The sequence below is a fragment of the Suricata suricatta genome, chromosome 7 (assembly GCF_006229205.1).
Source record: "Suricata suricatta isolate VVHF042 chromosome 7, meerkat_22Aug2017_6uvM2_HiC, whole genome shotgun sequence".
Taxonomy (NCBI): Eukaryota; Metazoa; Chordata; class Mammalia; order Carnivora; family Herpestidae; genus Suricata; species Suricata suricatta.
In genome coordinates, this window is record NC_043706.1 from 137,680,349 (window position 1) to 137,697,608 (window position 17,260).

At 36.7% G+C, this 17,260-nt stretch overlaps 1 protein-coding gene and 1 pseudogene across 1 annotated transcript in view; one reads left to right on the forward strand and one right to left on the reverse strand.

Annotated features, from left to right (window-relative positions):
* Positions 1-17,260, forward strand: part of LOC115295382 (pre-mRNA-splicing regulator WTAP-like) — an 18,412-nt gene continuing 1,152 nt past the window's right edge. The window contains exons 1-5 of the mRNA XM_029943263.1: positions 1-53; positions 6,897-6,934; positions 9,150-9,205; positions 11,948-12,006; positions 13,741-13,914. Of these exons, the coding sequence (XP_029799123.1) occupies positions 6,905-6,934; positions 9,150-9,205; positions 11,948-12,006; positions 13,741-13,914 (319 nt within the window). The 5' untranslated portion in view covers positions 1-53; positions 6,897-6,904. The remainder of the gene's footprint in view (positions 54-6,896; positions 6,935-9,149; positions 9,206-11,947; positions 12,007-13,740; positions 13,915-17,260) is intronic.
* LOC115297345 lies at positions 15,479-15,588 on the reverse strand (annotated as a pseudogene).

Genomic DNA, 17,260 nt, shown 5'->3' on the forward strand with positions numbered 1-17,260 from the left:
GCGGCCTCGGCCTATGTGACTGGGCGGCGCCGGCTAGGCCTCCGTCTGGAGAGGTAGGTGCGGGCCGCCGGCGGGAGCGGCCCGAGGACCTCCGGGTCCCGAGGGTTGAGGCGAGGCCGACCCGGGCAGCGGCGGGCAGAGCCCGGAGGGCGACTCGGGGCCCCAGGGCCCGCCGGCCTCCCGTTAGCTGCGTTTTCTTCTCGCCTGAGAGGACACTTCCGCCGCCCCGAGGCCATCTTGCCTTCGGCCTCCGTCCCGGGGGCGAGGTAGGCGCTCCCGCGGGCCGGCGGTGCCGGGAGGCCGCCCCCTCGGCGCGCGTCGTGTCCCCGCCTCGGTGTCGCCCCCTCCCACCTCTCTCCGCGGGATCCCGAGGGCTGGCGGCACGGCCGAGTTCTTGAAGGGAAGGAAAGCGTGGACTCAGTTTCCCATCGCGCAGTAGGGTATTGCTGCAGCTGCGTCCTCCTGGGGACACTTCCATTTTTTTGGGGTGATTGCTCGCATTCTGAGTAAAGAAAAACTCTTAATCGCATTGGAGGTTTTCGTGAAATTTTTCAGTCTCACCTCGGGTGTCTTGGTCCAAGGCTGCTTGCTGTTTACCCCTGTCGTCCGGTAGCAGCTGATGAGGCCAGTCGGGGAAAGAAACCGCAGTCCACCAGGTGGCATGTGATGAAGGGTGAAGTTAAATCTTAAGGGTTTGGGTGCGTGTGTTTCGGGAGTTCTTTTAGATCTTACCGCGTCAGAAACAGGTAGCTGTGACCAAGTCATCAGTGTTTCCATTTCTCGGTGGCGGACCTTAAGCAAACTACCTAAATTTCGAGGTCCCAAACGACGAAAGTCATGAGAAAAGTGTGTCTCCGGCACTGTTGATGTTTTACTTAGCTTATGTAATTTTATAGAACTTAGCGAAGCCTAGGTTTCCTGATTCAATTTTGAGTCATACTTGCTCAAAATATTTTTGCGTTAGAAATGAGTTGGTATATATGAAACAAAATCCGTAGTCGCCCTACGATGTGGAGACGAGAGCCGTAATTGGTACAGTACGTTACAGCTCTCGGTGTTCGTTGTGTTCTTCTATGTATGTATTTGTGCATATATAGTACAGAGTCCGCTAGAAAATAGTCTTTACTTGAGGTGGTCTTAGCATTTTCATATAATTGTATGTTATCTCGCCCTTGACAAAAGATTTCGCCTTAAATAAATCTTATGTTGATGGTTCCTTTGGCAAAACAAGATCCAGATAGTGTTTGGTTTTGTGCTTGTTTTTTTTTTAATTGTCTTTTTTTAACCTGTTTTCTGATACTCAGTTTTTATCAGAAAAACTTCAGTATTCTCCTAATAGTATATCCCATTGCATATTAAGCTGGTCCATCAGGCTAGAACTCTGTGCTATGAATAGTCTCCATTCTTGACAGTAGTTGTTTTGGATTTTAGTTTAATATTTGTAATGCACATTAAACTTTTAATGTTGATATTTTGTTTGAAAAATCACTTGTGCAGCATTTTTATGGCACATGGGTGTTCATGTTTCCAGCCCTATGTGAGGCCGGCAAAATTGGTATCCTTTTTTTTGCTGATTTGGAGACTGCAGCCCAGAGTTAAGTGACTTGCTCAAGATCCATGACGGATAAGAATCAGGAAAAGGTGGTTTTCCAGTTCCTAACTAGTACCCTTTTTACTAGCAGTCCCAGGGTTGTATGCTGTTGCATTATTAATTTTTTTTTTAATTTTTTAATGTTTTAGTTATTTTTTTGTGTGTGTGAGAGAGAGCGTGAGCAGGGGAGGGTCAGAGAGAAAAGGAGACACAGAATTTGAAGCAGGCTCCAGGCTCAGATCTGTCAGCACAGGGCCCGACGCGGGGCTCAGACCCACAAACCATGAGATCATGACCTGAGCCGAAGCCGAACACAACCAACTGAGCCACCCAGGCGCCCCAATTAGTTTCTTGAGTTTAGTTATGGTTAGGTTTAGTGAGGTACCTGCTTTCTTAAATCATGTTGGCTGGTATTCGCCTAAGAGAGAACAGAGTTGCATAACTTGGGTCATAATGCTAAGAGCCAGGGAAGTACTAGGATCTGGGATGCTGGGCACCTCGCCAACCAAAACTGAGCTCTCCATCGCTAAATGTTTCTCATTGTTAAGACATCAGGAGTACATGGTAGTTCTGAGATCTGAATTTAAGAGGTCATCCATGAATTAATCCGCAGGAATAACTGAAACCTTTATAATTTTAAAACCATGCTTTGAGTAATCTTAAATTTCCTAAAAGGTATCCAAATTGGCCAATTTTAAGTTTTATCTATTTTGGTTTTTTTATATTCGGTTAGCTAAGCTTAGTCGTTACTGACAATGGGAGAGTGGGAGAATAATCCATCTTTATCAGTAACCAACTTTTGAGAGGTGTGGCTTTTAGGCTCCTAAGCCCCAATTTATTCATTAATAGCTGTTTTAACCGGAGCTAATCACCTGATGACTCATAATCATTTTCCTCATCTAGAAAATTGGGACTAACTTGATTTTGCAAAGTTTTGATTATTAAGTGTAAGACTTATAGCACTTAGCATTATATTCATTCCCCCCCCCCCAAGAATCTGGATTTAACTCCAGATATTTTGGTCATTCCATTTTTCTGATACAAAAATAAGTGGTTCCAAGAATCTGGAATAAACATGTCTTTATGAATCTAGAATTGATTTTTAGATGGCTATTGCGCTTGTCAGTTGAAATTTAAAGGTTGTCTTGGGCAGTAATAATTTTCTTAATACATTCATGTAGTGTAAAAGGCAGATTTGAGAACCAAGTTCTATTTTGACTAAACAGTTGAATATTGATGCTTTTAAATTTAAAAATGTTCTGGGGTGCCTGGATGGCTCAGTCGGTTAAGCTTCTGACTTCGGCTCAGGTCAGATCTCAACATTCGTGGGTTTAAGCCCTGCGGCAGGCTCTGCTGACAGCTCAGAGCCTGGAGCCTGCTTCCGGTTCTGTGTCTCCTCTCTCTGCCCCTCCCTCTCTCGTGCTCTGTCTCTCTCTATGTCAAAATAAATAAAACATTTTAAAAAATAAATAAAAGTGTTCTAATTTGCCTTTTTTTGTTCTTGACTTGTGACATATAATGGACTCTCAAAGAAAGAATGACATTTCAGCAGCTAAAAATCTGGGAGGGATTTCTTTCAAAATGCTTATGCTTTGAATTCCCAAGCCACATGCATACCCTATAATACGTGGAATGACCAGTGACTCTGAGAGTGGACATGAAACGTAAACCTTTATGTAAGAACTAGATCTCTGACGTATGTTACAAGTTTATAAATTTAGTTTTATGAAAAAAATAGTCTTTAAGCGATGTGTAATTAAAATTTGGCTGCCATCAAACTTTTTAGAAAGAAAGAGAACATAAACCATTGTTAGAAATTTTTAAAACTTGGAGATCACCAAGCATTATGCAGTGGGGCGTAGAAACAGAGGAGCATGTCTTGATAGTTACCCTCAACCTGTGAATTCTCCCTTAAGTTTCTTCAAGAAGTAGTGATTGAAAGTTGTTTTTTGGTGGGGTTTTTTGTTTGTTTGTTTTGGTTTTTTTGACAAGGGGAGAAGGAAACTCAGTCACCATACTAGATGTTTATCTTTAAAAGTAGCTGAATAGTTTTGAGCCTTGGTGGTGGTAATCCTTTTTGGGTTGGACAGAATAGGTTCAGAAGTTCTGCTTTTCTTGTTTTCAAAGTTTGTCACTCTCTTAGAGAAAAGCAGGGTTATAATTTCATGTGTTTCCCAGTCCTTTAAATTCCTTTTAATTATAATTTACGTTATTTGTTGCTAATTAAGCATGTAATTAATTTTATTTTAATGGAATAATTCCAGTATGTATTAAGAAAATAATGAGCCAATTTGGGGGAAGTGTCCTGTTACAGAAGCATTTACTAGTTTATAAACTGGAATTTACATTGAATAGCAGCCATAATGCTTAAGTTTTATAACTAAAATTCTAAGTAGCTATGGTGTCATTTACTACATAACAGGTAGATTACCTATCCACAGTGGTAAATTTAGCTGTTTTGAAACTCACTCATAGCAGCGTTATCACAGATATCTGTTATGTTAGGTTCCATGTTTATTCTCAGAATTTACTGGGTTTTTTTGGGGGGGAAATTGGATTGGCTTATTTAGTTAACTTTTATTATTTCAGTAGTAATCGAAGCAAATTCATTTGTTCATCCTTTCATTCAGCATATGTTTGAGTGTCTACGGTGTACTCGCCATCAACAGTGAATAAAACAATTCTAATGGAGCTTATTTTATAATTGGGAGAAACATAAGTATGTAAAATGTCAGATCATGATAAGAACTATGAAGAAAAATAAAGCGTGATGTGAGGAGATGGCAAGGGATTGGCACGCACTATTTTGAGTGAGTCGGGGTGCTTTCAGAAGTAGTGACTTGCAGACGTACACGTATACTAGCTTAAAATGGCTAGAAGTTCAGAGGGATAAAATTGTCTCATAGGTTTTTTTTTTTAATGTTTATTAATTTTGAGAGAGAGAGAGAGAGAGAGAGAGAGAGAGAATCTCAATTGGAATTTGCTCTGTCAGCTTGGAGCCCAACGAGGGGCTTGAACTCAAGAACATTGAGATCATACCTGAGCGGAAATCAAGAGTCGACACCAAACGGACTGACCTACCCAGGCGTCCTTCATTGGTCTTTAAAAGTTATTTAGTTTATAGACCTTTACCTGTTATATATAGCTCAAATGGGAAATTCCAAGGAAATGCCAGGCTTGATTTCTGGGTAAGAGTAGATTGCAGTCAAGTAGAGTGAATGCACTTTGAACATACTATAATACAAGCAGACCTGTGGGGATAAACATGGTGAAAGTTTATTTCCCAGATGATGGGAACAACTGGTACCATGTTAGGATAGTTACTAAGCAGTTGTCTGTTACTTCCAGCAGAGAGTATAAACTGGGCAACAGAGCCCTAAAGTAAATAGAGACCCATTTAAAGGAAAAATAGAAAAATATACAGACCTTAAATCATAGAAATAATAATGGTCATGTCTTTATAGGTATTGGTCAGAGACTTGATTAACATCTTAGTTCAGAAACAAATAACCTCAGATTTTTGCCTTCTGCACTCAATGATAGGATTATTAAAGAAGGAAGAATTAAGCCAGCAACGTAAAATACCAATTTATGGGGTTTTCCCCCCTAAACATACTGATTTCTTTAACACAGCGTTACTTAGTCTGAAAATGAGGTTTTAATGGTAGTATATGATTCGAATGACTTACAGAGTTTGGATTGTATGTAACATAAAAAGTGATCCTGGAAGATTATTTCCTTTTGAGGAATCTTAAATAGGAAGAAGTCAAGTAGCTTTTGAAAATTCAGTTTTAGGGGTACCTGGGTGGCTCAGTCAGTTAAGCGTTCTAGTCTTAATTTTGCCTCAGGTCAACATCTCACTGTGTTCAAGTACCATGCATGCATGTGTGTGCTCTAAATAAATAATTCCATTTTAAACTATAAATTCTTTTGTTAATTTTTTTATTGATGTATAATTGACATGTATCAGTAGCTTCAGATGTACAATATAATGGTTCAGTATTTGTATATATTGTGAAATGGTCACTGCAGTAAACCTAGTTACCTCTGTTACCACAATTAGAAATTTTTTTTCCTTGTGAAGACTTTCAAGATTTATTCTCTTAGCAACTTTCAAACATGCAATACAGTTTTACTGATTATAGTCACCATGCCATATGTCACATCATTGTGATTTGTCTTTGGCTAAATGTTTAATAGTTTGGAATTTGTAATAAGTGTGGGTAAGTAAAATAAATATAAAGGGAGTTTAAAATATAAGGGGAAGATTCATGACAATGCTGTTGGAAATAAAACTTAAGAATGAATTTAAATTTGCTTGTGTTATTTGAATATTCTGTATTAGAAATGTTTTCAGTAATAAAGTTAATGAGAGTAGTTGTTTTGTATAACCTGTCTTTTGCAACAGGGTTAAGTAAATTTTGTATACATTTATAAAAAGAAGCTAAGCTGACATAAATTCATAAAACTAAGAGTAGGAATATTTTTATTAAGGTATAAGTGTATATCATCTATATATAAGCATTCATTGTACAGTGGTGAATTATCATGATGATGACGGATTCTACTTTACTATAGCAACCTAATGCTGTAAGAGGAAAGGCTTAGCAGCTGGTACTGTCCTTCCCATTTTAGAAGATGTCTGGGATCCTACGTGAGGTCAGCATCTGACTTCAGTACAAAGCTATCGCGTCCATAAGGCTTCTCTTTCTCATAGGACAGTTGCAAAAATGCATTGAGAAGTTACATTTCTGGTCACTCCTATATGGGAACATCAAAAGGAATGATCAATTTTTTTTTTTACAAAGGAATTCTTAAAAATAACCTAAAAATAGCAGTAATGAAAGATATTAAAGGAGAAGGTGGGTGTAGAATATAGGGGAGCCCTGTGATATCTTTGTAACTTTTCTGGAAATCTAAAACTATTATAGAATAAAAGGCTTTTAGGAGAGCCTGGATGGCTCAGTTGGTTATCTCACAGCTGGTGATGGTGAGTTTGAGTCATGGTAGTTTGAGCCCTGGGTCAGGCTCTGTGCTGACAGCTTAGAGCCTGGAGCCTTCTTCAGATTCTGTGTCTCCCTCTCTCTACCCCTCCCTTGCTCAGGTGCATATGCTCACTTTCTTTCTCTCTCAAATAAATAAACAGTAAGATAAAAACTATAAAATAAAAGGTTTTTAAATAAATAGTCTAATGATTTAGTCAAAAGTAAGTTCCCTAATTGGTTTAGAAAAGTCAGTATTTTTTGTTCCTACCGTAACTGGAAGAAAATCAATTAAACCTCTGCTCTCTGCCCCTTTTTCCTAGGATTCAAGATGACCAACGAAGAACCTCTTCCCAAAAAGGTGTGTTTTTTTTTTCCCCCAGCAGTTTTTTAAAACAGTTTGGGGGGGGGAGGGGTGTTAATAGAGTTAAAGGGACTGTCTTTATTTCTTTATTGTTCACTCTTTTGCCTTAAAACACTAATAGCATTGTGGGTGTGTAATGTGTTGGACATAATCTTATATGCAGTGTATTTTTAGAATATTTTCAGTTTTTGAAAAACTTCTGTTATATCTCCATGGTCTACTCTTAACCTTTATTATACAAATAATTCCATCTACATAACTAAATGTCAAAAAAGATTCCTTTACAAGTTCTTATAAGTTGCTTTTTTCCCCCTACTTTTTAAAATCCCTTTGGTTGTATGGTAAAACCACTTCTGTGTTTTCAAGAAAAGGTTATATAGCTAGCTAGTTCTTAGATCCTACCTTCCCTCTGAAGTTTGTTTTCTAGTCTCATTTTCTCCTTGCCCTATATCCCTAACTTAATTCAATTTAGTCAATATTACACACAAAAGTACAAAATAACATAGTTCCTAAAAGTAATTTATAAATGAAGTGGGAAGGCAGGGATGTGCATATTAAGCAATATTTAAGTGAACACTTTACATGGCATTATGGGAATTTGTCTTCATTTTGTAGTTAAATTATTCATGAAATAAAGAGTTCTGTTTCAATAATCAGAATTGTGTGCTTTTTGTTAGATTTCTAATGTATTTTTGGTGCAATGATTTTCCCTCTTCCATTTTATAATTGTACTCTTACTGGTTAGTGTTGCAATTTGAAGGAAATTTCTTAAGGAAACTGATAAAGCATCAATTTTATAAAGTAGGATAAGTGTCTCATTTGAACAGTCTTAATTTGGTATAGAGAAAACACATTTCAGTTCACAAAGCAGTTTCAGCAGTTTCAGAATATTGTGCTCAGTTTTTTAAAACTTTTTATTTTTAAATAATTACCGATGCACAGGAAGTTGCAAAGAAATGTACAGGGAAGTTCTGTGCACTCTCCATCCAGCCTCCTTCCATGTTAATTTTACATGACTATCAAACATCTTGTGTAACAGTATTAAAACCAGGAACTTGGCATTGGTACAACCCGCAGAGCTTATACATGTATTCTCTGTGTGTGTTTGTAGCTCTGTGTAGTTTTCATCATGGGTAACTTAGTGTAACCACCACCACAACCAAAATAGTCAGCTGAACCATTACTAACAAGCCTCCATTTTGCCACTCCTCCATAGCCCCATCCATCCTTTCCCTCCCTTCCTCCCAAACCCCTGGCAACCACTATTCTATTGTGTATTCTATTCTCTATTTTAGTAATTTTGCTATTTCACAAATGTTACACTAAAGAGGTCATGCAGTATATATGTCTTTTGGGATTTATTTTTCCACTCAGTAAAATTTCCTGGAGGTTTATCCAAGTTGATCCATAGACTGTTTGTTTTTAATGGTAGGTACAGTAGTCCAAGGATGCGGATATACTATAGTTTAACCATTCATTCACCTGTTGAAGGAAGAAAAGTTGTGAACAATCTAATGCAGATTTCTCTGTGAAAAAAATTTATTTCTCACCAGCAGTATATGACACCCAGCATTTGGTGTTTGTTAGCTGCTGTTTTTTAAAGCCATTCTAATAAATGTATAGTGATAGCTCATTGGAATTTTAATTTGCATTTCTTTAAGAGTGATGCCTATATTAAAGATAAGTGGTTCTCCTTTAAAAAATTTTTTCCAATAGAATAAGATTTTCAAAAGACATAATATGTATTGAGCCATATAAGTCTCAGGCTCTGGAGATGTAGGTCTCAGTATAGAGCTCCTTTTGGGAGGGATGCTGTATGATTTTAGTAATAAGCATATTCCTAATAGAAATGAACAACTGAAAGATTAAAATGTTATGATCCTGTCTAAATAAAAGTGTGAAGAACGTAAGAACCAGTAGTATTTAATATTTAAAATTAGTTTTAGGAATTGGAGTTCCCAAGTGATTAAGTTGGTTAAGTGTCCAGCTCTTGATGCTGGCTCAGGTCATGATCTCATGGTTTCTGGGATGGAGCCCTGTGTTGTTGGGCTCTGTGCTCACAGCGTGGAGCCTGCTTGGAATTCCTTCTCTTCCTCTTTCTGCCCTTCCCCTGCTCAGGCATGTGCTTTTCTCTCTCAAAAGTAAAAATAAACTTTGGGGAAAAAAGTTTTAGGAAGAGCAGTAAGTTCATATTTTAATTCTCTTTATATAGGTTCGACTGAGTGAAACAGACTTCAAAGTTATGGCACGAGATGAGTTAATTCTAAGGTAAAAAAATTTTTTTTAATCAAAAATATAAGGTAATTTCTATAGAACATATTGTGGTTCTATCTTAAAATTATCTTCAAATTATACTGTTTTCTTTTTAATGTTAATAACATCCTCAAATCATGTAATGTACTGTCGAACATACTATGGTCTGTTCACTATGTAAACACTGAGGAAAGTATAACACTTATTAGAACTAAAGTACTAACTTGGGAAGCTTCTATACTAATAGGTAACCTGAGTTTTTCTTGCAGAGGGAAGATACTCAGAATTTTAACTGAAAGCATTTGTACTCCATGTGCATAACTTGCTATGGGGAATGACCCTGCTTCCAGAAAGCTTTCAGCTTAACAAGTATATAGACTTCTTTTGATCTTATCTATTCCTTTTCTCTTCAAGTAGTCCTAAAGGACATGTCTAGTTATGGAAGAAATAAATCATTTACTGATAAGGCAAAGTTACTCTTTCTCATAACTGTGACAGGTCAGTTCATTTAACTATATTCATTTTCTCATCTGTTAAAAGTTAAAGTAAAGGAGTTGAATTAAATTATTTTTAAAGGTTACTTTAAGGTCTGAATTTTTATGGTCACTCTGTAAATGTCTTTGAAAAGCAGATCGTCAAGAACAGCATTAAGGGTTTTTTATTTTTTTAATGTAAAATATGATCAACGCAGGTTTTATGTTGTTTTGGCATTTTATTACTTTGTGATAAGTTTTTTACATGATAATTTTTAGAACAAAGGAAATGTTTTTCAGGGCACCTTTGTCAAGGTCATTGAACTATTTTCTCTAGAATTTTCTAAGTGATTTCTCCTTGAATAAGTAAATATATTTATTATTTTTTTTAATAAGTAAATTTAATTGGCTGTAAGTAGGGGAGAGAAAAGATATTTTATAAGAAAGGCAGACACAGATGACATGTTCATTGTTAACTAGAATTTAATAATTTCCCATCTTCTTAAGCTACTCTGTCATAGACAGGCTCTGTATCTTCATGCATAGGACAGTTTTTCCATTGCATACATTTATTTTCCTGCACATGAAATTTAAATCCATAGTATTCTAAAACACTCTTGTCCTCCTGCTGAGGTAGAGCCTTGCTTATGGTAATACTGCCATTCACTTGTTGATATTTAACCCTGTTCGTACCTCTGGTTGGTATGTGCAGTCTTTTTTTTTATTTATCTGTAGCAGGAAAAATCCAGTACTATGATCTTAATAAAAATTCATAGTAGGAATTTTTTTATATTAAGTTACCTTTAAGGTTTTAAGTCATGCAGTTTATATTCTTGAGGTCAGTTTAACTTCTCTTTATTAAGGGAATTCTCAAATAGGACTTTGAGTTTTTTCCCTCATTGATTCTCTTGGTGATTTTAAATGCTACTTATTTAACTGCTCTGTTTTCTGTCATCTTGTTAAGGATGTTTTTGGCTGAGCTCTTCTATTTTTCTATTCCTCTAAAATAGTTGTTTTGTAGCCTCCACAAAAGACTTGATTCATCCCCAGACATTGAGTGAAACACCTGTTTGTGTCCTAGGTTGTTGGGCCCATAACAATAAGCATGCCTTTGACTGAAAAGTAAAAGGTGAATTCACTTGGTATCTTGGAATTTATTTTTTGTTTATTTTGTTGTAATATTGATATCTCCTAGCAAACCTATCAAAAGTTTTGGAGGTTTTATAGAAAGATTTTCTAAAATCAAGGGTACAGTTGACCCTTGAACAACACACATTTGAACTACATGAGTCCATTTACACGCAGATTTTGTACAGTGCAGTACTTGAAATGTATTTTGTTAATGTTTCCTTTTTCTAGCTGTACTGTAAGACCAATATGTATATGTGTAGTACATATACAAAATACATTTGATTCAAATGTTTATATTAATCGGTGTAAAGCTTTAACAGTAGGCTATTAGAAGTTATGTTGTTTTGGGGGAGTCCAGTTAGTCATGGGTTTTTGACTATACAGGATTCCTCCTTCTAAACTCCCACCCCACATGGGTCAAAGGTCAACTAAATTTTGAAGAGCTGTGACTGAATAACAGCTTGAAAACATTGCTCTTCAGAAGAGCACAATAGCAGACATTTTGGGCAGGTTACTTTTTGTTAGTTGCTTAAATGGGGACCTTGCTTATCAACAATAATTGCCAGGCTAACATAGCCTATATATAGTGAGAGTAGAGGAATATAACAAGGAAGAAAGGTTCCCTCATACTTTGATAGCATATGGCATTTATGCACATTGTTTCTGCCAGTTAGATATAGTTTAAAGAAGAGTTCTGAGTGTACATTCTCTCCTTCCCCCCCCCCTTTACAGGCAAAAATAAATGGAGTCATGATAATTTCAGAAAAGCGCTAAGATAAAGAATCTTGAGTCCCTTATAATTAAGCACATTGTTTGAGGTGGACAGCATATCTGAAAGCGAGTTGTTTACTCAGCTTCTATAATCCAGGCGTTGTGCTGAGCATCAGTGATAGAGGTGTGTAAGGCGTATGAGTTGACCTAGTGGAGCACACTTGGTATATTCTCAACAGAGAACACTTTGTTCTGTGGTCCCTTTTGCCTAGTTCCTGTAAGTTGAGAAGGAATAATGAAGTGACTGATTTTATTATTGGTTAAAAATCACGTAGTGAAATTCTTGACATTACTTAAATTTATTTATAAATTAATGGGTGTGTTTTTCTAGGAAAGCAATATCAACATTAACAACTAATATGTGAATTTATTTTTGTACCAGATGGAAACAATATGAAGCATATGTCCAAGCTTTGGAGGGCAAATACACTGATCTTAATTGTAAGTTTTTAGTTTCCTAAAGATTATATGAATATCTCCTTTTAGGTTTTTGTTATAGGGAAATTTTTGTTATGGGATAATTGGTTTTACTAAGCAATTGTAATTTTTTTAATGTTTATTTTTGTGAGAGAGAGAGAGACATCATAAGCGGGGGAGGGGCAGGGAGAGAGGGAGACACAGAATCTGAAGCAAGCTCCATGCTCTGAACTATCAGAGCTGTCAACTCAGAGCCCAAGGTGGGGCTCGAACTTAAAAGCAGTGAGATCATGACCTGAACCAAAGTTGGACACTTAACTGACTGAAACACCCAGACACCCCAGCAATTGTAATTTTTATTCAAGCATTTTGTTAACAGAATTCTGCCCAAGCACTCACTGTATTGCTGCTGTTAAATAGGTGAATAAGCCATGATCTCTCTTCTTGAGGAATTCCTACCCAGTCATTGGGAAGGACCAACATAATAATCGCGTAATAACAAGACTATTTTAGTAGAATTACAATACAAGTGTTTGAGAGCATAGATGGGGAAACTCACAACTACTTGAAACTTTTCTCAGTGTGTCCCTAATCACTTCCACAGAAGAATTAGAAGTGAAACATGAGTTACTAGTGTAGAAAGGAGGTACATAGAAGCAACACAAAACAAACTTGAAAGAGCTTAAAGTGTAAATCTGCTATAATCAAAATAAAGTAATCAAAATCTGGTGAAAAATAATACCAACAAATTTTATTAGTTTCAAACCATTTTAGTTTTTGTCACTTGTAACTGAGTTAAGAATAACATTATTAGTGAATATAAAAATCAATACAGGGGCACCTGGGGGCCCCTGTCTGTTAAGCGTCCAGCTTTTGATGTCAGCTCAGGTCATGGTCTTATGGTTTGTGAGGTCTATGCTGTGAGCATGGAGCCTGCTTGGGATTCTCTCTCCCTCTTTCTGCCCCTTCCCTGCTCCTGCAACACAGTCTCTTTGTCTCAAAATAAATAAATAAATAAAGTTTTTAAAAAAGGGACCATATAATATAGGGGCACCTGGATGGCTTAGTCGGTTGAATGTCCAGCTTTTGATTTTGGCTTAAATGATAATCTCACAGTTTATGGGTTCATGTCCCACATGGGGGGTCTGTGTTGACGGAATGGAGCCTGCTTGGGATTTTCTGTTTTCCTGTCTCTGCCCCTGCCCTGCTTGTGTAGTTCTTACTGTCTCAAAAATAAACAAATATTTAAGGGGGGGGCAATATAATTTTCCAAGTCTAGAAAGCTTAATAACCTGAAATTTCAGTTACTATATAACTATATTATAACCTACAGGCATTAACATTATGAGAGCTTGAAGTAATAATTGTGCGGTTTTTGGCATGTTTAAGTTGGTTAGGGTAAAAACCATATAATCAAGACTTTGTGAATATACTATAGTATAGACAGATGCAGATAATGAAGTGGCCTGTGTTCTGGGACGTGGATTGGACAAGAATAACCTAATTCCACGTAGGATGAGGTGGCTGTGGGCCACTCTAACACCACTGCCTCCTAAAAGAACACTGTGATCAAGAACACATTTCCTTGTTACAAAAGTAGTTACGATAGAAACTAATGACCAGAAGAAATTTTTTTTTTTGCCTCTGTTTTTATTATCCTTGACACAGGCAGTCAGAACTCTGTTTGGGGTAGGTCAGTTTGATCTTGAAATTATATTTCATAATGTTAAAGGATTTTTTTTTTTTTTTAATCATCAGCTAATGATGTAACTGGGTTAAGAGAGTCTGAAGAAAAACTAAAGCAGCAACAACAAGAGTCTGCCCGCAGGGAAAACATCCTTGTAATGCGACTAGCTACCAAGGAACAAGAGATGCAAGAGTGTACTGTAAGTATTTCAAGTGTTTTAAGTCTTTTTGAGAAATTGGCTTTTAGCCTGCATTTATTACATGTATTAGTATTTAGCTAATTTTATATACTTAAACTGTAATTATAAACACACATTTTGTTAAGGTAGATATGCTTCAAGCTATAAATAGGCTAACTGTAAAATTTTCGTAGATCACCCCATTGTCAGATTTGAATTTTTTTTATGGCCAAGAAGTTGAAAGTTTTAAGTTATTTTCCATGATATGATAATCAATATATTGATTAAGATGTTTTTTAGTAGCATGGTATCTGAGAGTGTAAGGATTTGCTCCTTTCTAAGCAAGCTGTGTTTTCTCGCCTGTTCTCTTTACCTCTCTGAGCATAAAACTTCTAGTTGTCAACAACTTCTACCATGTCTGCTTTTAATTAACAGCTTTCATTTATACATAGATCTGAAATTCATTGACATGTTTGATTATTTAGGTCTGGTTGGATTTAGATTGGATTTTATGCTCTCTTCAGTCGTCTTAGTCATTCCTTTTTATTTGGTGTTTGTATATATGTTATATAAAATAGAAGTACCTCTATCCATGTTTCTAATTTTAAAAATCTGAAATTTTAAAAAATATTTTTATGTATTTAAAGTAATCTCTACACCCAATGTGGGGCTCAAACTCATGACCCCGAGATCAAGTTGCATGTTCTTCCAACTAAGCCAGGCAGGCATCCTGAAAATCTGAATTTTTCTTCCATTCTTTTGTGTAATCTCCATTGGTCTGATACATTGTTTATTAAATCTAATACAGAAGGCAGTATTCTGGTCACTGGAGACTCAGATCAGATATGGGACACAGCCTATTCCTAGTGGTTTTCTCACCAGTAAAATGTTCTTTAGGGTTCAGTCACAACCCTTTTACTTCCTGCGAAGTTTCTTTTCTCAGTAATCACACACCTTCACTTTCTGTATTTTTATCTTTTGACCACCCTCCTACCTTTGGCTATATTTTTTACCTGGACACTTGGTTCCAAAAAGTCTCACCAATAGTTTGAATATAATTTTTTTTTAATGTTTGTCTATTTTTGAGAGAGAGAGACAGACTGCAAGTCAAGGAGGGGCAGAGAGAGAGAGAGGAGACTCTGAAGCAGGCTCCAGGCTCTGAGCTGTCAGCACAGAGCCCAATGTGGGGCTCAGACCCATGAACTGTGAGATCATGACCTGAGCTGAAACCAAAAGTCTGATGCTTAATGGACTGAGCCACCCAGGCGCCCCTGATATTCTTTTCTTTATAGGTAACATCCACCCCACCTCTTAAAAAATTTTTTTTCCTTCTTAGATTTTCATATCTAACAGAGTGGGCCCTGTGTCTGTAAAGTACCCAATTTCAAAACTCTTAAATTCTTTTGTCCTTTTTCTGATATTAAGGATTCTAGATTCTACTTCATTTTAGGTCTGTTTGCATGGCACTGTGCCAGATGCTTATACATGCAATGGAAGAATCTTACCTGCAAGATACTGTTGGTAGAGTGTGAGTGGATGGTGCCAATGGTATTATCTCCTAGCACCAGTGTGTCTTGAATTCTTTTCAGAGCCCTACTCTTGACATTCTAGTTCATGTCTGTTTGTTTGTTTAACAATGGTTAGATAACCTGAAATAAGTGGCAGTGCCTTAACCATACGTGTTGTCAGGCCTGAGAGCCTCTTCCATCTTTGTCAAGGGAGTGCACCTTTCATACACCACCGAGTTCGTGTACTTCTTACCACTTGCCTAGACAGTATATACTATTGACTCACTTCTCTTGTTCTCTAGCTATTCTATATGCACTGGCAATTTTGATAACATCATGCCTGATCAAAGCCTTTGGTGATGCTGCATCACCTTTCTGTCTTCTCATCCTAGGTTTTTAAGGGTTTTTTCAACTAGAACCTAATCAGTTCCAGTCATACTTTTTTTTTATATAAAGTTTTCTCCACATGTCAGCTGAACCAGCTCATTTGCAGTTAAATACTAAGTAAGGTTTTTGCATAAACGGTGGCAAGAGCAAAAACATAAGGAAAGGGTAAGGTTATCTATGGCGATGAGGGCAGTTCACTTTGTAAAGCTAAGTAGTAACTATGTCCATCTTGGAGAGGCATGTTTTCTTTAGAGATGTGCTGTGAGACATGCTTTATTCCTGTTCAGTTATCTTAACAACTGGTCTTCCTTTGAGTTAGTAGCTGCACTTTTTTGTTTAAAATGAGTGGCTTTAAGGAGCACCTGGGTGGCTCGGTTGAGTGTCCAAGTTCGGCTCACGTTGTGATCTCGCAGTTTGTGAGATGGAGTCCACTTCGGATCCTCTGTCCCCCTCTCTCTATCCCTCCTCTACTTATGCTCTCCTTCTCTCAAAAATAAAATGTTATTTTAAAAATTGAGTAATTTTTTAAAATCTCCTTGCTCTAAATAAAAATTACTTCTGTTTGCTCAGTGAAATAGTAAATACATGTCCAGTCCACATGGCATATTTGTATTTTTTGCTAATTAGCAGCTTATAAATTGTTTACTTTAATCCTATTTCTAAGTGTTAGTGTGCAGCAGGATCTTGAACCAGAATTACTTTGGGTATGAAGAAAGTAATGCATTTAATGCTAATATACTGTATTTCATATTTTAGAAATGTAATTTTAGTGTGCTAGTAAATAGTACAACTGAAGTCAAAATTGAAGGTTTCCTATGTAAGTAGAGGGGTTCTGGTGTGGTGGAAAAAGCCGTAGACTGGGAGTTAGGAGGCTTGAGAACTAGATTCTAGTCTCCGTTTTGGCACTGAACTGTGTATCTTTGGACAGTTGGCTTATTGAATTTCAGAAATGAGCAGTTGGATTTAGTCAGTCACCTTCCACCTGTATAATTGCGTGATTCATATCTACTCAGAAGGAAAAAAGTAAATATATACTTAATTTTGACTTGAGCTGTTTATAAAGCTGTAATGCCAACTCATGAAATATATAACCATGGTGTATTTTTTAGTTTGGAAATACAAATGTGTATTTTAAGTTGTAATCTTGTCCATGGTGTATTTTTAGGAGACTTATACATAGAATAATTTCCATAGATACAAATTTGAGTAAATTACTGTACTCTTAGGTAATATTTTATATCTGGCTATTTTCTAGGGGGTGTCAATATTTTTAGTAAATATAACTGATTTTTTTGTATCGTTTTGGATGCAAATTAAGATGTAGCCTCTTTAAAGGTTCCAAATATTGAAATGCAATTGTAGCCTTAATTTCTACATGAAAAACCTTAAAATAGTTGTTTACAATTTGTACTTTTCTAGAGTATGTTAAGAGTAAAGGAGGAAGGATTTAATAAATTGGTAATTCTGTGAACAGAAGGGATTTTACACCACCTTCTTGTGTGTGTTTTCTTTGAATTG